Below are 25,403 nucleotides of genomic sequence, written 5' to 3' on the forward strand. Positions count from 1 at the left end.
CACTCTGTTCATATTAGAATTCAGACAAGGTCTACACATTGATTTTAATGTTGATAACTCTTTAATCTCATTTATGCCTCAACAATTCTCAATTATTTTGTCATTGACTTGTTAGAAAAAAATGGGTGATTTGTGCTGTGGAATAGCTCACATTTTCAATTTGACTAATTGCATAACTGATATATTTAGTTTATTTTATACTACTTATTTTCTATGAACTGGAATTTAGACCTAAAGGTTTATTATCCTAGACTCAATTATTTGGGTAAGAAAACTTCATAGGTAGAGCTGTGTATTCCCTGTTGCATCATGTCTTGAGGCACATAATCTTTAGTTTGTTGAACTTATCAGTGGATCAAGTGTCAATCTGAGTTACCAGCATTGTGGCATGGCTGGTAAAGCTGCCATCTGCAGTGCCAGCATCCCATATGGGTACTGGTTCAGGTCCCAGCTGCACCACTCTCGAGCTCTCTGCTGGTGAGCCAGGAGGGCAGCAGAGGATGGCCCATTGCTTGTGCCCCTGTACCCATGCGGGAGACCTAGAGGAAGCTGCTGGCTCCTGGCTGTTGAAGCCATTTTGTGAGTGAACCATTGGAAGATATCTCTCTCTCTCTCTCTCTCTCTCTCTCTCTCTCCCTCAGTCTCTCCATCTCTCTGTAATTCTAACCTTTCAAATAAATAAATAAATCTTTTTTAAAAATGTCAACCTGAATCCACTTTCCACCCAGTGGTTTCAGCATCCATGGGTGGTTGTTTCATAATCATGTTAAATGTCACAAAATAGGCATTAAAAATTCTTTTATTCCTTCTGCCCATCAGCTAAAGTTCTACAAAGAAGAAATTTCTCTTATTAACTATTGTTGTCTATTATGGTATTGCAGGATAAGTGCTTGATTAGAATTGTCAGTTTTCAGAACAATGAATTAATCACCAAGAACAGTAAATTTTAATTTTTTAGTGTTATTGAACTTATGCTTATTTATATATTTGAGTTTTACACTTAATCTTCACCAAAATGCTGAGAAGTGATACATATTTGAGTTTTAATATAATGCCAAAATATATCTTTTTGATACATTTGAGCATATTTGATATTGTCCTTTCTTAGGCAAACCTTGTTGGTAGAGAAGACCCACACTTCATACTTCCATACTCAGGCTCATCTTGTTGATTTCCTGTCCCAGACTTGGAATTAGCCACCTATTCAAGGAAATATGCCCATTCCTTTTTTTTTAAATTTTATTTATTTATTTGAGAGGTAGAGTTACAGACAGTGAGAGGGAAAGACAGAGAGAAAGGTCTTCCTTCCATTGGTTCACTCCCCAAATGGCCGCAACAGTCGGAGCTGTGCTGATCCAAAGCCAGGAGCCAGGTGCCTCTTCCTGGTCTCCCACATGGGTGCAGGGGCCCAAGGACTTGGGCCATCTTCTACTGGTTTCCCAGGCCATAGCAGAGAGCTGGATCAGAAGTGGAGCAGCCGGGACTAGAACCGGCACCCATATGGCATGCTGGCGCAACAGGCAGAGGATTAACCTACTGCACCATGGCGCGGGCCCATTTGGCTTTTATAGATTCTAGGCCTTTTTATTGGAAAGAGCTAGGAAATAGTTTTTAAAGGAAAAAATTAAATTTACCTTGATATTCCATTTAGATGGGAGAGAGGAGAGGCAGAGAGAGAGAGAGAGAGAGAGAGAGAGAGAGAGAGTCTTCCATCCATTGGTTCACTCCCCAATTGGCCACAATGGTCAGAGCTGTGCAGATCTGAAGCCAGGAGCCAAGAGCTTCTTCAGGGTCTCTCATGTGGGTGCAGGGGCCCAAGGACTTGGGCCATCTTCTACTGCTTTCCCAGGCCACAGCAGAGAGCTGGATTGGAAGTGGAGCAGCCGGGACTCAAACTGGCGCCCATGCGGGATGCCGGTGCCTCAGGCCAGGGCATTAACCTGCTGCGCCATAGCACCAACCCGTGTACTGAGATTTTTTAAAATCAAATTTGGGTTGAATCTGTGTGTCTGGAACCCTTGGACATGGAGGACTGTTGTGTCTGCTGAATGCATAAGTGTTATTATGTACCAGCAACTGTACTAGAGGGGCAAATTGGCATCAGTCTTTACTGGTGCCACCAGGTGATTTTCTTTGGACATTCAAAGAACTTCAGTTAGAAACTTCTATGGCATTTACAAAATGCCAGTGTGCTCTACGTACACTGAGATGCTTGAGAACATTGATTCTAGGCAAAACAGCAAAGATGAAATCGCTTGCCTTCCAACCTCTTCTAATCCCTCCCCTCCTTCTTTTAAAAATATGAAGAAAAGAGATTTCATGCATTCTGTAGGTATAGTTCCAAGAAGACAACCATACTTCCCTCTGTCCCCCTCCCAATTCCTCTTCCACCCCATCTCTTCCTTTCATCAGTTTTTGTGAAGGCATAACTTTAATTCACTCTATATTCATAGGCATAATTCACCACTAACTATAATACTCAACAAGTGAAAAGTAGGAATACCACAGTTCCACAGGAGTATAAACAAGGACTAAGAACAACAATCATATCTCAAGACCTCCATTTCATTCCCATACGTTTATGTGTATTCTATATTAACTGCCACATATCAGAGAAAACATATGATATTTGTGTTTTGGGGACTGGCCTATTTCACTAAGCATAATGGTTTTCATTTGCATCCATTTTGTTGCAAAAGATAGGATTTCATCCTTTTTTTTTAAAGATTTATTTATTTATTTGAAAGTCAGAGTTCAATGGCTGGAGCTGTGCGATCCAAAGCCAGGAGCCAGGAGCTTCTTCTGGGTCTCCCATGTGAGTGCAGGGGCCCAAGGACTTGGGCCATCTTCTACTGCTTTCCCAGGCCAGAGCAGAGAGCTGGATTGGAAGTGGAGCAGCCAGGACTAGAACCGGTGCCCATATGGGATGCCAGTGCTTCAGGCCAGGGCGTTAACTGTGCCACAGTGCCGGCAGATTTCATCCTTTTTTAAAAAAAATAATTTATTTATTTATTTGAAACAGAGTTTGAAGCAGAGTTACAGGGAGGCAGAGGCAGAGAGAGAGAGAGAGAGAGAGAGAGAGAGAGATCTTCCATCTGCTGGTTCACTCCCCAAATGGCTGTGACAGCTGGATCTGGGCTGATCCAAAGCCAGGAGCCAGGAGCTTCTGTTGGGTTTCTCATATGGGTGCAGGGGCCCAAGCACTTGGGCCATCTTCTACTGATTTCCTGGGTCATAGCGGAGAGCTGGATCAGAAGTGGAGCAGCTGGGACTTGAACCTGCACCCATATGGGATGCTGGCACTGCAAGCGGCGGCTTTACCCGCTATGCCACAACGCCAGCCCCATCATTCTTTTATATGGCTGAGTAATATTCCATAGTATATGTATTCCACATTTTCTTTATCCAGTCATCAGTTAATGGACATCTGGGTTGATTCCATATTTTAGCTATTGTGAATTGAACTTCAATGAACATGGGACTACAGATCCCTCTTTCATTTGCTGATTTCATTTTGTTTGGGTGAATTCCCAGGAATGATGGGTCATAGGGTAGATTTATTTTCAGTAAATTCTTGGTTTCTATGATAGTAATGTGGTTACTTATTTGCTTTGTTCTATGATAATTTTTGAATGCCTATAATAATTTTGAAATTATTTTAACCACACAAAAATACTATTAACAATATTTTTACTACAGGTCAGTCCTTCTTGTTCTTAGATTATGACCCATTAGTGATATGCACTCAAAATAATGGTTTTAAAGTCATTTGAACTGTTTTCCTTGTGGGGTTATACCAACAACTTGATTTATAGGTTACTTCTTTTGTTATTCTTTCCAAATTTTAAGAAACACTTTTCTTTTTCATTCTTATTTCATTGTTCTTATTTGTACAAATAATGTACATGGCTCCAAAGTTAAAGATGTAAGACTGGGACTGATATTGAGGCACAGTGAGGTTAAGCTACCACTTGCGATGCTAGCATCCCATATTAGAGCACTGGCTCGAAGTCCTGGCTGCTCTGCTTCCAGTTCAATTTCCTGCTGATGCACCTGGGAAGGTAGCAGGTCATGGTCTAAGTGCTTCTGCCCCTGTCACCCAGGTAGGAGACCAGGATGGATCTGGCTCCAGTTTCAGCCTTGCCCAGCCCTGGCTGCTGCAACTATTTGGAGAGTGAACCAGTGGATGGAATCTCTCTCTCTTCCCTCTGCCTTTCAAACAAATACATAAATAAATAAATATTTCTAAAAAAGATAAATAAATAGTTAAATATTTTTTAAAAAGCTACATAGCTATGTGACTAGGTGTTTTTATAGAAGTTTTCATCTTTGTTCTCTACACTGCTCGCTTACTGTTGGGCTATGTAGTGGGATGGCATCTTTCATTAGGATACTTTCTTAGTAAGCATCTCTCTCTCCCTCTCTAAACACACACACACACACACACACACACACACACATGTTGAGCATACTTAATCTGAAAATTTGAATTCCAAAATATTTCAAAATCCAAAGGATTTTAAGCACCATAGTTCTAAATTTCACACCATGAAATCATCATCTCATTCACAAAATTATTAAAAATATTATATAAAATTACCTTCAGGCTATGTCTATATGATAAATATGAAAAATAAATGAATTTTATGTTTGTTTAGATATGTGTCACCTACCCAAGGTAATCTCCTTTATGTATATAAAAATATTTCAAAATTTCAAAAAAAATCCAAAATCCAAGACACTTTTGGTCTCAAGCATTTTGGATAAGTGATACTCAATTTTATCATACTTTTTCTTACATAAAAGACAGACTACTATTTAGAATTTTGATTTCTTACTAAGAACAGGATATCCTGGATTGTACTATCAGTGCTCAGTATATGGAAACCTTCATTCTTTTTAGAGCTACATGTGACACCATACTATGGTTATCCCACAGTTAGTTTATTTAACCAAGAGTTGGGACTCTTGTTGATACCATGAAACAATGTAAATAGACTATTTAAGTTACAAAGCAATCTCTCTTCCCCTGAAATCCCCCTGGTATCAGCTGGAAATGTCTCCTTCAACCATAGAATATGTAGCTGATGTAAGTGCCATTGATTATGCCTCTCTGAGAGCTTTAAAAATGCCTCCTTTCCAGTGGCTTGAGTTCTGCAACAGATCTATTGTCATGGACACGGTTTATGTTACGTATTTGGTATGTTTCAAGTACTTATCTGATTATCTTTTTAAAGCTCCTCGCACTTGCTCGCCTGGATTCACAAAATGTCAAAGTACAAATATTTGTATTCCCCGACTTTACTTGTGTGATGGAGACAATGACTGTGGAGATTTGAGTGATGAAAACCCTACTTTCTGCAGTGAGTAAGATAAAATTGCTTTTCTTTCTTTAATTCCAGGGATGTAAGATCGACCGATCTATCTATCTGTCTATCTATCTATCTGTACTTATTCACATTTATAGATAGATATCATCTATATTTACCCATGTTTATAGATGGATAGTTATCCATCTATATTTATGAATATTTATAGATAGATGGATAGATAGATATAGCCTAGCTATTTGGGCTAATTTCAGCTGTGAGCTCATATTGACTTTTTCAGTGGATGTGCTAGGCAGTTGCATTAAGATATGACTGAAGAGAGATGAGAAGTCCCTTCTCTTTGTTCCATGGCTGGATGCTCCTGATCTGAAATATCTCTTCCAGAGGCCCACCACAATTGAAGAGCCATTTGTTCCACACACTTCAAGGACTCCAGGCAGGATTTGGACATTAAGCCTTTATTATTTATTCCTAATAGGGTTATGTGGCTATATACCTGAAAGTATTTTTATGTCTCCTTAATATGTTTAAATTTCAGAAACTTTAATTTTATATTTAGCAATTTGGTTCAAATGATTTTCTTGTATTTATAGTTCAGATTTAAAGGTCCTTCTTAAGCTTGATAACTTTGTGACAATTAGTGTAAGTAGATTCATAATTTCAAGAATTTAGTAATTACCCTTCTCCGTTATGGGTATATGTGGTCATATCTGGGTATATCTGCTCACTGGTCCCCTCCTAAGGAAACCACAGGGTATTGTAATAATTGATCATCAGGCCAGGCTTCAGTTCATCAACAGGAATGGGCTGTAGTGGTAGGTAGCAGCAGCAGCAGGTGGAGGCAGAATTTTGGTTGGAGCCATCAGACAGGGCTAGCTAGATTGGAGTTATTGCTGCTCTGCTGGGGACCTCTGCTTCCCTATCATTTTTGCCCCAGGAAAATCATCTGATATCATGGGCCAAAGCAAGGGGACTTTGTAGACTGGCACAATTATCAGACTTGGTACACATAATGATTTAGAAAATCATTTAGATTTAGAGCTTTGCTAATTCTCTAGAGTCATAGCCCAACATGACTAAAAGGTGTGTGTAGGGTGAGCTCAGATACCTTCATATTGGTTTTGCTTTTAGTTATTAATTCCATATGGTTTATTTAATTTTACTCTAGCAGAGATAATAAAACCAAGGCTAATTTTATATAATTTATGATTTCATTATCACAAAGATAGTTCTCATAAAAACAAAACACGTTTTATTTTTTATATTCATTTAATCTGGGGGAAAAATCTGGAAAACCAGGGCAATGTTGACCACTTTCTCTGTCCCATATTTCTCCATCCCCATGGAAAGTTTATATGAAAGTCCATTTCCCAAGCCTCAGTCTACTTTCCTTGACAACCACTGTCCATCTCAGAAATAAAAGCAGATAGTTACGATTGATGGGAACATGCTTATATTTTGCTCCTGAATTGTATCTTGTTTCCCTCCTGCAGCCACTCACACATGCAGGAACACTGAATTCCAGTGCACATCTGGGCGCTGTATTCCTCAACATTGGCATTGTGATCAAGAAGTAGATTGTCCTGATGGCTCCGATGAACCTGCCTCTTGTGGTAAGAGACCAAACAAGATCGAAAAGCATTACGATGCAGCTAGACCACCCCAGTCTCGTCCACCCACTTCACATACAGACAAGGATCGTGGCTGCCGAACACTTGCACTCCCTGCTCCTGCTCCCAGCTGGGATGCTGAAACCCCTCATTGTTCATTGTTTAAAAAAATGATTTATTTTATTTACTTGAAAGGCAGAGTTATATAGAAGGAGACACACACATACACACACAGAGAAAGAGAGAGAGTGAGGGAGGGAGAAAGAGGGGGAGAGAGAGAGGGTGGGAGAGAGAGAGAAGAGAGTAGAGAGGGAGAGAGAGATCTTCATTTGCTGATTCACTCCTCAAATAGCTGCAAAAGCTAGGGCTGGACCATATTGAAGCCAGGAGCATAAAACTCCATCTAGGTCTCTCATGTAGGTATCAGGGGCAGGGGCCCAAGTACTTGGGCCATCCTCTGCTGCTTTCCCAGGTGTGTGCATTAGTAGCGAGCTGGATTGGAAGTAGAGCAGCCAGGAGTTGAAGCGATGCCCATATGAGATGCCAGAGTCTCAGATGGTGACTTAGCCCACTGCATCAAAATGCAAGCACCAGCAGATGTTCATTAAAGACCTACTAGTGCAGAACACTATGTGGGGAGCTGAATAGATATAGAAGTTCATGACTGATACTGACAAAATTAGATTATGTTGTTGATGCACATACTCCAATGCCTGGCTTGTAGAACTCATTTGATTTAGTTGACTATCAGATTTCTGAATTTGAATTCTGGCCCATAAGACCATGGGAGGATCCAAAGGTGATTGGAGTCACCATAGGAGAGGGGCATGAAGTGGACGCAGAGCCTCTTTCTATTCTACATGCCTGTTTACATGGTGACATTCCTGGGCCATCTGAGCTTCCTAGGAAGTTCCAGGGGCCCACTCCTACATTCCTAGAAGCAGTTGCATTCCATTTGTCTTGAAAATTCTAATCTGTATCCATGCACATTTTTTATATATGTAATTGTAAAAATATAAAGATCTAATGCATTGGTTTTTTGAAATCTGTCAATCGTATTGCTCTATAGAGTAAGCAAAAGTATGGCTAAGGGCCAGTTTTATAGATAAAATTGTACTAGAATATAGCCACATCAAATATGGCTGCCTTCCTGATACAGTGGCAATGTTAAGTGAATGTAATAGAGACCACATGGCCTATAAGCCTAAAATATTTGCTATCTGGTTAAGAAAATGTTAACTCACTTCTATAAGATAGTCTTCATACTCCTTTTAGTGACTGTGTGATATTCCATTGAGTGGTTATATTATCATTGACTCAACTGCCTCTGTTATGAAGCATTTATAGTAATTTTAGTTTTTTCCTCTACTGTAAATATCACTGTAGTAAGTACCATCATATATAAATCTTTTATTTTAGGAATATTTTTGGAGACTATAGTCTTACAGCTGAATCCAGACTTTCTGTTTCTGTTTTATCTTCATCTGAAGTTCTGTGACTAATGTTTGCAAATTGGTATCTGAGCACTTTTCCAGGTTCTTTTCCCCCAACATTCAAAGTTTGATAGAAAGCAAAGAGTCTTGAAGATCTGCAAAGAGAATAATTAACTGTTAAGTTTGTAGAATAGTTCTAGAGATTGGTTCATGTTTATGAACCCTTGCTTCAAATATATGAAGAATAAATACATGTTTCCAAATCTATTCATGGGAGCTAAAATCATAGTAATGGCAATGAGTACCATTGTCTGACATATTTAAAAAATATAAACACAGAGGCTGTATGAGACCATATTCCCAAGACAGTAAATCAAGAAATAATATGCAGAAGTGTATTTTAAAGAATAATATGGAGATAAAAAATTAAAATTCCCATTTATTCATCCTTTTCCAATCTCTTCACTCCCAAAGATATTCACTATTAAAGGTGGAATCCTGCTTAACTTTTGTAAATCTCATATGTAATTTTTACAGACACAGATAGGATCTTACTATCCAGACTTTCTTCCAATGGGTTTTTTTTTTTTTAGCTCAATAACATCTTGTCAGCATTTCAGAAAATGCAAAGCTGCCCCCTTTCTTTGCATTAACGAATAATACTCTAAACTATGGATGGTCCATGTGTTTATATCCCTTTCCTAGCTGTTGGGCACTTAGATTTTTCCATCTTTTTTTATTATGAAAAATAATGCTGCAATGTACATTCTTTTAGCATGTGTGGGAAGATTTTTTTTTTTAAAAAAAGGATTTATATTTGAAATGCAGAGTTACAGAGAGAGAGAGAGACAGAAACAGAGACACAGCCAGGCAGAGAGGTTTTCCATCTGCTGGTTCACTCCCCAAAATGGCTGCAATAACCAGGGCTGGGTTAGGCCAAAGCCAGGAGCCACGAGCTTATTCTGGGTCTCCCACATGGGCGCAGGGGCCCAAACACTTGAGCCTTCTTCCGCTGCTTTCCCAGGCACATTAGCAGGGACTGGATGGGAAGTGTAACAGCTGGAATTCGAACCAGCTCCCATATAGGATGCCGGGATTGCAGGCAGCGGTTTTACCTACTATGCCACAACGCTATCCCTGGGAAGATTCTTATAGGCTGGGTTTCTAGAAGGGGTATTACTGTATCAAAAAAGATGTATGTCTCCTTAAAAAATCTGTTTCAAAAGTGTACACTCCTCCATACCAGCTTTCCTAAGCAGTCTTGTTTCTGTTGTTTATTATCATTGTGCAGTGTCTTTAGTAGTTAAACAATTAAATTCTTTTTTGCCTTAGGCTAATCTGAGGGGTTCCTGAGTTCTGGGGCAAATGACAACTTGATTAGTTGAATAGGCAGATGTGGGCCTAGGATTAAAGGATTTGAGTCAATGGTGGCTAATTTAAAGAAGGGTGACATTGCTTTAACTCAATAGATACTGATTGAGCACCTTTGCTGTAGGCTGTGTTGAGCTGCATCTGTAAGACAAAGATCCTTACCCATATGGAGCTTATATTCTAATCAGAGGAGACAGGCAATAAATACCACAAAGAAGCAAATTGGATGATATGCTGAAGGGTGATAGGAATCAAGAATAGGGAAATAAGAGCAAGGAACAGGGATAGGGGATGCTAGGGGGTGGTGTGCCCCCCCCCAAAAAAAAACAAAAAACATTTGGACAAAATGCAGATTTTCATATGGAAAGGCATGACATAGTAGGCAATTCATATCATTGCTCAGGAGAAGTCTGCTGTTTCTCTACTGTAGCTGTGTATGTTCAATCTCATAGTCAGGTCAAGTAGGGTTTGCAGTGTCACTCAACGGCTTCAACCTCAAACCATTGGTCACTGTTGCTCCTTTCCCCGGAGGACCTACCCTAGCTGGCTACACCTAGGTAATGCTCTGTTGCCAAGTGTTCTTGGACACTCGTGCTACGGTTGGCTTCTCTCAAGACTTCTGGACTGCAAGTCACTCTTTTCACTGGGAGTACTTTTTAGCTTTTTCAGCACAACCTCCACGAACATGTTCAAGTCAAGAGTTCAGATGCGATAGTGGGAGGTGCATCCCTAAAGATTGGATCTGTGATGGTGCAAATGACTGTGGGGACATGAGTGATGAAGATCAAAGGCACCACTGTGGTAAGTGAAGCCAGTTAATTCCTCTGCAGAGTCACTTCCAGAAAACACAGTAGAGTTGTTTTCCTGTGCTTGGAGGCTGATTGGTCATCTTTAATTGAGTGCACTCTGACAAAATGTCACCTTTGATTTTTCACTCTGGAATTGTTTGCTATCATCCACTTAAATCCTTTATAATGATGAAAAATGTTTGTTTACTTTTTTCTCTTGCATTTCACTGATAGAAATAGTGGCTTATATTTCTAGAGCACATAAAGAGAATGCAGTCACTCTTTTTTTTTTTTTAAATAACCATTTATTTATCTTGAAAATCAGAGTTACAGAGTTAGAGGAATGGACAGAGAGAGATAAACATTGATCTTACATCTCTTGGCTCACTCCCCCAGATGGCCACAGTGGCCAGGGCTGGGGGAGGCTGAAACCAGGAACCAGGAACTTCATCCGGGTCTCCCATGTGGGTGGCAGGTACCCACACACTGAGGTCAAGTACTGCTGCTCTTCCCAGGCCATAAGCAGGGAGCTAGACTGCAAATAGATCAGCTGGAACACAAACCAGCACCCATGTGGAATGCCAGCATTTCAGGTGGCAGCTTTTTACCTGCTACACCACAATGCAGACCCCTTGATCACTCTTGATAGCAGCTTTGACAGTGTCACAATTAGCCTTGTCTCCAGCGTCTCTATTATTTTAGAATTGTTTCTGAGAGACTGTAGTTGTTATCTTTCAGTGGATTACAAAACACCATTTTCCATTAGCAGTAGAGCAAGGAGTCCTTACCTAAGGTGTCTTTCTATGGTAGAACAATAAAAACAGTGCTTCCCATGCCTGCACTTGGTGCTAACCTCACGGAATGTGGGTTGGTGGTGCTCCGTATCTCCACCTGCACTCTAACCACTGAAATGGGTGGTGGGCAAGTGCACGTCCATGGACAGTAGCAGATACTTTTCCTCCTCCTCTTGTTTCCTATTCACCTTTATTGGGATTGGATAAAATACCTATTCTTCTGTTCTGACGATAATAATGATTCTATATTCTGCATCTCATTTCTTTCCTCCCATATCATGGTTTCTGTCACTTCTTGTTGACATGCACCTTTCCTACCCACCTTAATTCTACTAGAGGCAGAAGCTATAATGTAGTTGAAAAGAATTGCTAACTATGAGGAAGAAAAATTTTTGTCTGAAGCCTCCACTCTTCCTCCTTTTAGGTGTGTGACCTTGAGCTACCTAGGTATCCATTTTGAGCATTGGTTTTCTCATCTGTAGAATTGGCATAAAAATGTCCATCTCACATCATGCTTGTATTATTAGTTATAAATTTACAATGTTACCAAAAGCGTTTGGTATCCCATTAATAAAATGGTGATGTATTTTTTAAGTCCTAAAGGAAAAAAATGATCTTATATTAATGTTATGGAGAACACTGAGATATTTTATTATATTGATTTCTTATTCCGAATCCAAAGTCTAGAAATATTAAAGTGGAGCCTTTGGTGGTATTTATGTTTTGATCTATTATTACCATAGCAACATGATTTATCTGTTTTGCTCATATTTCTGCTCACCCCTCAGAACATAAAGTGAGTGATGGTTTATGATGCACTCTCCTATAGTTTCTGATTCTTGTGTGCTTTGGTTTCAGGGACTAAAAACTGCTCCGGTTCCCAGTTTATGTGTGTCAACCCCACAGGCTGCATTCCCCAAGTCTGGGTCTGTGATGGGGATGCAGACTGTGCTGATGCTGCTGATGAAAATCAGAACTGCACCAGGAGATCTTGCTCTGAAAATGAATTCACCTGCAGGAACGGGCTGTGTGTCCGACCGTCATTCAGGTGAATTGGGGATGAAAACGTTTCGCAGCAAAATCACAAGTACCCACTAGGCCAGGGTCACCACCCATTAGACACCGGGACCACCTGGCCTATGGCCCTCAACACTTTTGGTTATCCTCAGAAGCCTGTGGATTCCACTTAAATCAAAAGGAAAACAAAAGAACTTTTAGGTCAAAGAAAATATTTTAATATGTGGTATGAATGTAGCTGCCTTGATACCAATGAGGTAGTTAATATAATTTTTAAAGATTTATTTATTTATTTGAGAAGCTGAGTTACAGACAGAGGGAGGGAGAGAGAGAGAGATCTTTCATCTGCTGGTTCACTCCCCAGATGGCAGCAATGGCCAGAGCTGAGCCTATCCGAAGCCAGGAGCCACATGGGTGCAGGGCCCGAGAACTTGGGCATCTTCTACTGCCTTCCCAGGTGCAGTAGCAGGGAGCTGAATCAGAAGTGGAGCAGCTGGGACTGAACCAGTAACCATATTGGATGCCAGTGTTGCAGGCAGAAGTTTAACCTACTATATCAAGCAGCGGGCCCCAATATAATTTTTAAAATTTTTGTGAAAAAAGGATCCCAAGGCCGGCTCCGCGGCTCACTTCGCTGGTTCTCCGCCTGCGGCACCGGCACACTGAGTTCTGGTCCCAGTTGGGGCACCAGATTCTGTCCCGATTGCTCCTCTTCCAGTCCAGCTCTCTGCTGTGGCCTGGGAAGGCAGTGGAGGATGGCCCAGGTGCTTGTCCCCTGCACCCGCATGGGAGACCAGGGGGATGCACCTGGCTCCTGGCTTCGGATTGGGGCAGCACCGGCCATAGCAGCCATTTGAGGGGTGAACCAATGGAAGGAAGACCTTTCTCTCTGTCTCTCTCTCTCTCACTGTCTAACTCTGCCTGTCAAAAAAAAAGAAAAAAGGATCCCATGAGGGCAAAATACCATGGGCCTATAAAGGTATAATATTGGCCTTGCCCTGTGGTCCAGGAAGATAAATGACAGGGGCTTAATATGAGACAATTCTTCCTTCAAGCTGATTACCCTCTTAGTCTAACTCTTGGGGTATAGGTAGAAGTACAAGAAATGGCTCACTTTTCTCCCTCTGCTGTAAGAAAAATCTCCATGCAAGCATAATGCTCAATGGAGCTTGGTGCTTTGGCTCTGGGTTAAGGGCACAGCATGGAAGGGCCTGTGGTGTGAACTCTCGCTCCCACTAAGAATGCAAATACTGTTCAGCATCATGGGGGATGCCAGGAGGGCCGGGCCTTCTAATGTTCTTTTTTGAGAGAAGTTAGAAATTTTCATATGATACATAGTTGTCAGCTTTTTTGTCACTCTAGCAAACATACCTGAAATAGGCTACCTATGACAAAAAAAAAAAAAAAAAAAAAGAAAGAAAGAAAGAAAGAAACACAAAAGGTGTGTGTATGTTTGTTCTCTGGTTGGGTTTTTGTTTTTGTTTTTGGCTTTCAGTTTTGGAGATTGAAATTGAAATTCCAAACAGATTAAAGCAGGCTTAATCATTGGTGTGTCCCCTCATGAAAAGGCAATGGTAGGAAACTGTGGAAACAAGCAAGTGGTTACATCTCGAACCAGGATCAGAGAGAGCTGTGTGGGGCCAGGCATTCTTTCTTCATATTTTAATTAATTAATTAACTAACATTTTTGAGAGAGAGAGAGAGAGAGAGAGCGCGATAAAGATCAATCTTCCATTTGTTAATTATTCCCCTAATGCCAGAACAGCCAGGGATGGGCCTAGCCAAACCCAGGATCCTGAAACCCAATCTTGGTCTCCCACTTGGGTACTTGAAACCCAACTACTTAAGTCATCACCTGTGGCTTCCCAAGATCTGCATTTGAAGGGAACAGGAATCAGAAGTGGAACTGGAACTCAAACCCCATATTGGGGAGCAGGCACTCCCATATGGTGTCTAATTATTGTGCAAACATCTGCCCCTCTTTCAAGAACTCAAGGGGTTGCACAAGATTGACCTCACACCTCCAATGACCTAAAGGCCTTCCACTCGTTCCTACCTCTTAAAGGTTCTACCGTTCCCAGAAAGCTACCTGGGGACCAAACTCTCACATAAGCATCTGGAGGAGCCAGGAACTCAATCTGGGTCTCCCACATGGGTGGCAGGGGCCCAATTGCTTGAGCTATCACTTGCTGCCTCCCATGGTGCACATTATCAGGAAGCTGGGTCAGAGGGGGAGCTGGGACTCAAATCCAAGCACTCTGACATGGGATTCAAACAAATAAACCATAGCATGAAGTGTTCTGATTTTAATTTTTAAAATTTCCTTGAGAGACTGAGATATGTAGAGAGCATTCCGATATGCTGGTTCACTCCTCAAATGCCTGTAATATCCAGGGGACCCAAAGCATGGAGCCAGCAGCAGAGCAATCCAGATGTTCTACATGGTTGGGAAGAGCTAAATTATTGGAATCAATATGGCTGCTTTCTAGGGGCTGCATTAGCAGGAAGCTGGGGTCAGGAGCTAGAGGGGATATTGAACCCAGGTACTCTGATATGGGATGCAGGTGTCCTAACTGGTGCCTAGCTTTCTGGTCCCATGCTTACCCCTAATTTTAAATGCAGGAAGCAAATTTTAGAATTTTAAAATTCCTTCTTTTATAAATTTATTTTTATTTATAAGAGAGGTGGAGGGAAGAGGGGAGGAAGGGGGACAGAGAGGCAGAGAGAGATTTCCCTGCTGGTTCATTCCCAAATGCCTACAATAACTGAGGCTGGGCCATTCTGAAGCCAGGAACCAGGAACTCAATCTGGGTCTCCCAGGGTCAATGCTGTGGCATAGTAGGTTAAGTCTCCACGTGTGGTACCTGCATTTCATATGGGCATCAGTTCAAGTCCTGGCTGCTCCTCTTCTGATCCTGCTTATGGCCTAGGAAAGCAGTGGAAGATGGCCCAAGTGCTTGGACCCCTGCACCTGTGTGGGAGACCCAGAAGAAGCCCTGGCTCCTGGCTTCAGATCAGCTCAGCTCTGGCTGTTGCAGCCACTTGGGGAATGAACCAGCTGATGAATGACCTTTCTTTCTGTCTCTCCCTCTCTCTGTCTGTAACTCTACCTCTCAAATAAATAAAATAAAATATTTACTAAAAAATAATCTGGGTCTCCCACATGAGTAGTAGGGACCCAACTGCTTAAACCATCACCTGCTGCTTCCCACAGTGCACATTAGCAGGAAGCTGGTTCAGAAGGGAGGCCAGGACTGAAACTCAAGCACTCTGACATGGGATTCAAGTGTCTCAAGCAGTGTCTCAACTGCTGTGCCAAATGCTGGCCCCCCAAATTTTAAAATTCTTAAAACATTCTGTGGTTAAAACAGACGCAGATAATAGCCTGGGGGACACTGTTCTATTTTCTAAACTCTTTCTTCTAATGGGGCACTACAAACAGTTTGTACTTCCTAATGCTCAATCTCTCACCATCCCCACTTGACAAATATTTGGATATAGAGGGAAATAGATAAGAAGAATCAAAGAATCAAATGACTGTTTCACTCCTGATGGACTAGAATAGTAAGAGCTTTGCAAAAATAGGGGAGCCTAGAAAGGAGTTTGCTTAAGGTAGAGGTGAGTTTGATATAGTAGGAATTCCTGAGGTGAAAATACGTGTCAGGTATTTTGGTTACATAGAACTGGAGGGTTTTTTTTTTTTTTTAAGACTTATATTTTTATTTATTTGAAAGGCAGCATTACAGGGAGGAGAAGAGATGAGAGAGAATGAGAGTAAGTGAGCAAGAGAGATCTTCTAGGCCGGCGCCGCGGCTCACTAGGCTAATCCTCTGCCTAGCGGTGCTGGCACACCGGGTTCTAGTCCCGGTCGGGGCACCGGATTCTGTCCCGGTTGCCCCTCTTCCAGGCCAGCTCTCTGCTGTGGCCAGGGAGTGCAGTGGAGGATGGCCCAAGTGCTTGGGCCCTGCACCCCATGGGAGACCAGGATAAGTACTTGGCTCCTGCCATCGGATCAGCGCGGTGCGCCAGCCGCAGCGCACTGGCTGCGGCAGCCATTGGAGGGTGAACCAACGGCAAAGGAAGACCTTTCTCTCTGTCTCTCTTACTGTCCACTCTGCCTGTCAAAAAAAAAAAAAAAAAAAAAAAAAAAAAAAAAAAAAAAGAGAGAGAGAGAGAGAGAGATCTTCTATCTGCTGGTTCACTCTCCAGCTGGCTGCAATGGCTGGGGCTGGGCCAGGCCAAAGCCAGGAGCCCAGAGCTCCATCTCGGTCTCCCATGAGGATGCAGGGGCTCAAGCACTTGGGCCATCTACTACTACTTTCCCAGACATGTTAGCAGGGAGCTGGACTGGAAATCGAGCAGCCGGGTCTTGAACCAGCACTCATCTGGGATGTCAGCATTAAAGGCTCAGGCTTAACCTGCTGTGCTACAACCCCAGCCTAGAACTGGAATTAAGAAGAGATATTGCATATGCTAAGAACTGTTTTAAAGGGACACGGGTATACTGAGAGGAAGGAGAGCTATCAGCTTATATCCTGCCCTGGGCAGAGGTGAGAAAACATAGAAGCAGGCAAAAGATCAGACAGCAGTTTTGGGGACCACTGACTTTTAAAAAAATTTTTTTAAATTTATATAAATGGAACAAATTCCATGTATCTCATACAAACAGTTTTAAGAACATAATGACACTTCCACCCCATCTTCCCTCCCTCCCTTAGTCTCACCCTTCCTCCTACTTCCTTTCTTGTTTTTCTTTTAATTGTTGTGATAATATACTTTTTTCTTTGATAACAAGAGCCATTGACTTTTTAGAGGCAGGCAGCCCATCAGCAGGTGCTGAGGTCCCTCTGGAGCACAGTGTGGTGTAGGGTTGTGTGTTCATCATGGTGTCCTGAGAAGAGAAGAATAAGTTGTATTCTGTGAAGGAGGCAAAAGGTGCAAGGTCTCAGCATTGTGTTCACTCCCCGAATGGCCGCAATGGCTGGAGCTGCGCCAATCCAGGAGCTTCTTCCTGGTCTCCCACATGGGTGCAGGGGCCCAAGTACTTGGGCCATCTTCCACTGCTCTCCTAGACACATAAGCAGGGAGCTGTATAAGAAGTGAAGTAGCCAAGACTGAACCAATACCCACGTGGGATACCAGCACTGCAGGTGGCAGCTTAATCTTCTACGCCACAGTGCTGGCTCCATGCTTTGGTTTTTATTTAACTGATACAATCTGTAGACTCGTATTTTCAGTGGTGAAAGTAAATAATCCTGTATCTTCCAAAGTCTCCTTATCTGCTCAATATTCTATTCTATTGTACTTCAATTGGAGCCTTCTGACTTTAATAAATAGTTAATACTGGCTGGCGCTGCGGCTCACTAGGCTAATCCTCCGCCTGTGGCACCGGCACCCCAGGTTCTAGTCCCAGTTGGGGCGCCGGATTCTGTCCCAGTTGCTCCTCTTCCAGTCCAGCTCTCTGCTGTGGCCTGGGAATGCAGTGGAGGATGGCCTGAGTGTTTGGGCCCTGCACCCGCATGGGAGACCAGGAGGAAGCACCTGGCTCCTGACTTTGGATCGGCACAGCGCGCCAGCCGTAGCAGCCATTTGAGGGGTGAACCAATGAAAAAGGAAGACCTTTCTCTCTCTCTCTCTCTCTCACTGTCTAACTCTGCCTGTCACAAAAAAAAAAAAATAATAATTAATACCATCAGACTTAAAATAAACATATTCTGAAAAGCTAGGCATAGGATCAAGGGACTAGAATTGTAGCAGGTCTTCATTTTGATCAGTCTAGTCTATCTCACTGCACCTTGCTGGGCTTTCTGAACTCTCTCTTTGTTATCTAATCATGTTTGACTTACCGCTGTCCTACCAAAGCTTTGGATAGTGCAGCGCCAGCCATGGTGGCCATCTGGGGAGTGAACCAACAGAAGGAAGACCTTTCTCTCTGTCTCTCTCACTGTCTATAACTCTACCTGTCAAATAAAAAAAAAAAAGATGGAAGGCACAGGACTGCCAGTGCAAACATTATTTCCATGGGAACATATGTGTTCTTGGAGGATGCTCCAATGATCTTAACTTTTGTAGTGCATAGCACTCACAACTATGCGTTTTTACTTGGGTATGGGCACTTCTGTCTTTTGGCTTTGCAGGATATCACCATTGCCCATCGAGGTCTCATCTGATGAATGAATTGAATGTCTACCAAAATTACAATAGTTGTATTTAACTATTATTAAATTTATGAACAAGAGAAAAACATGAACGCAATTATTTTTAATAGTTCTAGATCTGCATGTCTTATTATAGCAACCAACACCTGGGGAAATTGTATGACGTGCCAGATGTGGGATTCTTCTAGAGTTGGAGATTTACGGGGTAGTTGAAGACTCTGGGGATGAGGGAGTAGGGGAAATGATAATCTCGTTGTTGAAATGGTTTAGTTGGTATTCAGGTAGATAAAGGAGAAACTAAAGCCCCAAATGGGTGATAGTTGAGACTTGTCAACCCCTCCCAGAGTTTTATCGGGTCTCATAAAACAGGTGTGACCGGCGCAATGACTGTGGTGACTACAGTGATGAGAGAGACTGCTCATACCCGACCTGCCATGACTTTGAGTTCACCTGTCAGAATGGGCGCTGTATCCATAACATGTTTCTCTGTGATGGGCAAAATGACTGTGGAGACCAAAGTGATGAGTTTGAGCACATGTGCCACACCCCGGAAGCCACATGCCCCCCTCATCAATTCAAGTGTGACAATGGGCACTGCATTGAGATGGTGAAAGTCTGCAACCACCTAGATGACTGTATGGACAACAGTGATGAGAAAGGCTGTGGTGAGTACAGGGGAGACTCTGGAAAAAGGAAAATAGGGAGACTTTGGTTGAATCTCAGTCCTTCATGACTTATCAGCACTTATCCATCTGTCCTCTTAGTAGAAAACCAAAATGTTACCGTTGCTTGCTATCAAAAAGCAAAGGTTTCTTGGCATAGGAGATATGTACACGAACAACTTTGGACTAGTTTTTTGGTTAGGAAGTCATCGGAGAGAAGAGAAGATGAAAAAATATTCAGCAATCACTTAACTATCTGCAAATATTGTGTGTGAATTAAACAACATTTTCATAAAATGGGGCCCAAAAGTGACGAGAACTTGTTTATTCTCTCTTTTTTTTTTTTTTAATTTTTGACAGGCAGAGTGGACAGTGAGAGAGAGAGACAGAGAGAAAGGTCTTCCTTTGCCATTGGTTCACCCTCCAATGGCCGCTGCGGCCGGCGCCTTGCGGCCGGCGCACCGTGCTGATCCGATGGCAGGAGCCAGGTACTTCTCCTGGTCTCCCATGGGGTGCAGGGCCCAAGGACTTGGGCCATCCTCCACTGCACTCCCTGGCCACAGCAGAGAGCTGGCCTGGAAGAGGGGCAACCGGGACAGAATCTGGCGCCCCGACAGGGACTAGAACCCGGTGTGCCGGCGCCGCAAGGCAGAGGATTAGCCTAGTGAGCTGCAGCGCCAGCTGTTTATTCTCTTTGAACACTTGGAATGACTTGTTGTCTGAAGCATCGCTCTGCTGGGACTCCTTACCTTGCCCTTCATTTTCATCAGTTCTCAAGTGATTGAATGTTTTTTTATTTTAAACATTTATTTTATTTATTTGAAAGGTAGAATACAGATAAAGAGAGGAAGAAACAGAGAGAGAAAAGTCTTCCATCAGCTGGTTCACTCCCCCAAATGGCTGCAATGGCCAGGACTGGGCCAGGGGGAAGCCAGGAGCCAGGAGCTTCTTCCAGGTCTCCCACATGGGTGCAAGAGCCCAAGCACTTGGGCCATCCTCTACTACTGCTTTCCCAGGCACATTATCAGGAAACTGGATTGAAAGTGGAGCAGCCAGGACATACTCCAGTACCCATCTGGGATTCCAGCTCTGTAGGCAGTGACTTAACCGACTATGCTACAACGCCAGCCCCCAAATGGGGAGATTTTAATCTTTCTCTCTCCAGTTACCATAAGTAAACCAGCTGAGAACTGATAAGTTAAGAAAAATAACATGTCTTATATATATTATACATTAATACAAAAACAATAGGAAGCTTTTGTATGTTTAGTCCTAATTCAGATAGATTTCCGTTAGGCTTTAATTCATTTTGCTTTGCCTGAACTGTAGAAAATAAATCCTCAGTAGTATATGGTTCAAATTAAATTTTTTAGTTTGAAGAGCAACTGGTCTCATTAAGTCTATTCCAGACTTCCTAGACATCCGCTCTTCAAACCAAGCCAAGCCAGTGGTGCCCCTTGTGTGGCCAGGCTCCTGCCATCTCACGAGAGGCAGACGTGTGCGCCTGCGCAGCTCTGTTCTTCACCAGCATGCTAGACTCCCACCCACCCCCGCCCCCACACCCACTCCAGCGTTTTACTTTTACAGCTATTAGTTAAGAGAAGATTGACAAGCCTTGAATTAAAAATCAATATAAGCCTGTTAATTGGATTAGTGTTAAACCCATTGGAAATTGAAAAATAGTGACTTTTGAATAACCCATGGTCTCTGGGAATCCCCATTGGCTTTCTGCTTTTACATGATTCACTATGTATTGGCATGTCTGGTAGAAGCTTTGACGCTGGGCCATGATGTGGGTCTGTTGCTGATATTTTACATTCCCTAATAACCCTCTTTTACCTCTAGGCATTAACGAGTGCCATGACTCTTCAATCAGTGGCTGTGATCACAACTGCACAGACACCCTAACCAGTTTCTATTGTTCCTGTCGTCCTGGGTACAAGCTTATGTCTGACAAGCGGACTTGTGTTGACATTGATGAGTGCAAGGAGATGCCCTATGTCTGTAGCCAGAAGTGTGAGAATGAAATTGGCTCCTACATCTGTAAGTGTGCCCCAGGCTACATCCGAGAGCCAGATGGGAAGACTTGCCGGCAGAACAGTGACATCGAGCCCTATCTTATTTTTAGCAACCGTTACTATCTGAGAAACTTAACTACAGATGGCCACCTTTACTCCCTCATTTTGCAAGGACTGGGCAATGTTGTAGCACTGGATTTTGACCGTGTAGAGAAGAGACTGTATTGGATTGATATCCAGAAGCAAGTCATTGAGAGAATGTTTCTGAATAAGACAAACAGAGAGGTAATTATAAGTCACAAACTACCAGCTGCAGAAAGTCTGGCTGTCGACTGGGTTGCCAGGTAAGAAAACAATGAGCAGTTTATCAAAGTTCAAAACTAAACAGAAAAATTATAAAAGTAAAAAAAAATTTCATCTCGAAAGAGAATTGATTTTCATTTGGGGTGACTACGTGGATTCATTTAATGCTTCTGCTTATCTTCTTTTCTTCTTTGTACCTAATATTCAAATGGGATGCTACAGAACCTAAGATCTAGTGATCTTGAGAATTTATTATGGGGAGGAAACATTACAAGGATAGCATCCAGTTAACTGAAGATGATGTTATGGAATATTGATTCATGCATTCATTAGTGCATAGAGATGTTTAAAAATGCTGCCCTAGTACCTCCTACCTGCCAGGTATGGTGGCAGGCACTAGGGATGAGAGGGTAAACAAGGCAGATGGAGCCCCTGCTCTCCCAGAGCCCACAGGGGGTTTATGATGCTAACCACTCCCAAGCAGGCTGGTCGTGAGACAGACAGTGGCTAACCTGAAACTCTTATTTCAAGAGAGCCCTTTTAGAGACTAAGGGTCTTTAAAGCGGGCCACTGGTATTTTATCTGAAACTTTGCCAGATACCCACTGTTCTCCATTGAATATCAAATCAAAACTGATTGGCTTTGTGGTGAACAGACATGAAGCTGCAGGCGCTTCCTCTATGAACGAATATTCTTGTTGTTGTCAGCCCAGACCTCCAGAGGGCTTCTCTACACCCCTTCCCCTATTTGACCATCTTAAAGGGAAAGATTCTGAAATGAGAGGGAGAGTTTGCTCCCTGCTTTCCCCTGAGCAGTAGCTGGCTTGCTGCAGATGCTCCGTAAGTGCTTGATGAATGCTGAATGAAGCACTGCTAAACAATGAGTAAGAGTAGTTTACGTAGAATCCGCCTTCTGTGCATCAGAACATGTAGTAAGGAACAGCTTGCAGGGACACAATGCAAACATGGTATTGCTGCTGTCCCTCTCATTTGTCCAGGGCAATGAAGGCTGAATGACTCAAGGCTCCTGTCATTCAGCCCTTCCCCCATTACTTCTGCCCAAAAATGTGGAATGTTTCTCCCTGGGGTTCGGCTACTTTCCTGTCCGTCAGAGAGCATGTACTTGTCCAGAAGAGAGAACTACATACAGGTGGACTGTTGAGAAAGGGAGCAAGAAAATCTGGGTGAAAGTAGAGTAGAATACCCAATGTATTTTCTCAAAACTCCGGGAAGGAGGGCAACCAGGCTAAATGCTCCTTAAAAGCAGAAACAAAGAATAGAGCCTAGTTGCGTTTAAGTTGGTGGGTACATTCCTGAGATACCAACTACATTGAAATTAGGAAAAAAATTCCCCTTAATATCAATAAAAATGTTCACTGCCAGCACTAACATGTTTCCAAGGTCCTTAAACTTGACATAACATTGCATGTTGGAAGACAGGGCTGGCGTTTACTCCTCTTATCATTAGAGCTGGACTGTCTTCTCTTGGAAGACTGTTCATGGGGTCAGTATTTGTAGAATTAATAAAAATTAATTAGAAAACAGTAAGTTCAACAGTGAAAGTTGACTGATGGTGTTGCCAAGTCAGCTAAGGTTTGAGTTTTTGCTCTACTACTTACTGATTATACAATTTCATGGCCTCATCAGGAAAGCAGAGATAATAATAATCTCTCTTTCCAGGGTTGTTGTAAACTTAAATAATACTAAGCTTTTAAAAGTCTTGATGTAGGACCTGGCATTTAGCACATATTTAATAAATAGCAAGTTTTTAAAAAGATTTGAAAGGCAGGGATTCAGAGAGAGAAGGAGAGAGTGAGACAGAGATCTTCTATCTGCTGGTTCACTCTCAAAATGGCCGTAACAGCCAGGGATGGGCCAGGCCAGAGCCAGGATCTAGGAGCTTCCTCCAGGTCTCCCACATGGGTGCAGAGGCCCAAGCACTTGGGCCATCTTCTCCCTCTTTCCCAGGCACATTAGTGGAGAGCTGGATAGGAAGTAGAGCATCTGGGACTTGAACTGGTGCCCATATGGGATGCTGGCCCTGCAGACGGAGCTTAATGTTCTACACCAAAGTATTGTTCTAGTTAAACTCTGCAGTATTGGAATCCAAGATTGTGGATTCTCCTCCTTTGTCAGGATTTACCCTGGCAAGACTTTGCATTTATATACACTCATTTCCTCAATCTCAAGCCTACAAGAATGCTAACAATTAAATATTCTGACATCCAGCCTGGTTGGCTCAAGGCTCACCTCTTGGAAAGAGACGTTCAAGCTTTTTGGAAGGGAAATCATTCTGTTTCCAGTTGGAACTGATTATCAAATCTTAAGTGACCTTCCAGTTCTAGGGGTATTGAACCCTTTGGAAGGTTATGAATAGTTAAGACTGGCGAAAGCCCTGCTGTATAACAACACTTACACATTTATACTTTGGTCTCAATTCTGAATGGTGCACAGATGCCCAAAGCCCAGGTTTCCCTGATGCCAGGTTAGGGGCCCTAGGTGTGATTATAAATTAAATTCAAAGTATATCATTGAAAAAATTAAAAGAAAAATAAGAAAGGAAGGAAGAGGGAGAGTTGGAGGGAAGGAGGGAGGTTAGGATTGGAAGTATCATTATGTTCTTAAAACTGTATCTACAGAATACATGAAAAAATTTCCCCTTTGTGTATATATACACATATATATGCATATATATACATATATATATGTGTATATATATATAAGCTCCTTTGTATGTGTATATATATACATATATGTGTATGTGTATATATACACAAAGGGGAAATTTTTTCATGTATATATACATATATGTATAATATATATATTTTTTTAAAATAATGCCTGCCTTGTACCAAATAAGTGGATTTTATTGATTAGCAATATGTTTAGACCTGGAATATCATTGAGGTAGGAGTTTTTGTTTTTAAACCAATTCTAATATTTTTCTAAAGCTTTTTAAGTGAACTCATTTAGCCTAGTCTGACAGGGCCAGGGATGGGTGAAGTTTCTCTTTATATTAAGGATAGTGCAATTCGGAGTTTATTTGTACAACTTCAATGATAGATGAATCTGTTTTCCTGACTCCATCATTTAAACTAGAATCCATTTCTGCTTCACTGTTATCTGTGCTTTGCTTGTAAGGCTATCTTATACATGAAGAAAGTAGAACCGGAATGCTGGTGTGAGGTGTGTCCCCGGACTTGCCCTTGCAACATTGCCTTAAAGAGGGGATTGTAGCACACGCACTCTTGCACTCTCATTGCCTCATCACAGCAAGGCCAGCTTCCTGTACCCCCTGTCCTTATTTGCCAGGGAAAGGTACCTCCTCACAGCTGTCGGTGTGATTCTCAGGTGGCCTGGATAGGAAATTAGGTGGCTAAATAGACACTGTTTCACAACCTAACTGTACGTGTAACTCTCGGCTGTTTCAGAAAGCTCTATTGGGTGGATGCCCACCTGGATTGCCTCTTCGTCTCTGACCTCGAAGGTCGATACCGCCTCACCCTGGCCCAGCACTGTGTGGATGCCAATGGCACCTTCTGCTTTGAAAATCCCAGAGGACTTGTGCTTCACCCTCAATATGGGTATTGTCTCCCTGGACTCTTGAGCTCTTCTTTCATGCCTCTACCTTTGTTACCAAAAAGCCTGTTCACATAGCTATCTCAAGCCAATATCTTGCTGGGATTTGTCTGCTGCTTTTCTTACCTGGAAAATGGTTTAGTATAATGGGTTGAAACACGGCTTGTTAAAATGATATTCATCAGCTATTCTGTTTTCTTTGCCATGACATCACATTTCAAGTCACAAGTTTTTACTGCATGCAAAGAAAACTGTGGTATAAAAACACCTCTTTACTGGACCCTTCATGTCATAACCACTGAAAGCCACAGTGAATTGATCATGTTCATTCTTAAGCATTT

General features: G+C 42.2%; 1 protein-coding gene across 6 annotated transcripts in view; it reads left to right on the forward strand.

The window, feature by feature from the left end:
• The window catches only part of LRP2 (LDL receptor related protein 2), a 302,615-nt gene that overhangs the window by 223,194 nt on the left and 54,018 nt on the right, over positions 1 to 25,403 (forward strand). For all 6 annotated transcript variants that reach the window (XM_051849416.2, XM_051849415.2, XM_051849414.2 and 3 more), the window contains 7 exons: positions 5,238 to 5,363; positions 6,824 to 6,943; positions 10,405 to 10,545; positions 12,185 to 12,374; positions 18,871 to 19,166; positions 21,009 to 21,525; positions 24,915 to 25,067. In XM_051849416.2, the coding sequence (XP_051705376.2) occupies positions 5,238 to 5,363; positions 6,824 to 6,943; positions 10,405 to 10,545; positions 12,185 to 12,374; positions 18,871 to 19,166; positions 21,009 to 21,525; positions 24,915 to 25,067 (1,543 nt within the window). The remainder of the gene's footprint in view (positions 1 to 5,237; positions 5,364 to 6,823; positions 6,944 to 10,404; positions 10,546 to 12,184; positions 12,375 to 18,870; positions 19,167 to 21,008; positions 21,526 to 24,914; positions 25,068 to 25,403) is intronic.

The sequence above is a fragment of the Oryctolagus cuniculus genome, chromosome 3 (genome assembly GCF_964237555.1).
Source record: "Oryctolagus cuniculus chromosome 3, mOryCun1.1, whole genome shotgun sequence".
Taxonomy (NCBI): Eukaryota; Metazoa; Chordata; class Mammalia; order Lagomorpha; family Leporidae; genus Oryctolagus; species Oryctolagus cuniculus.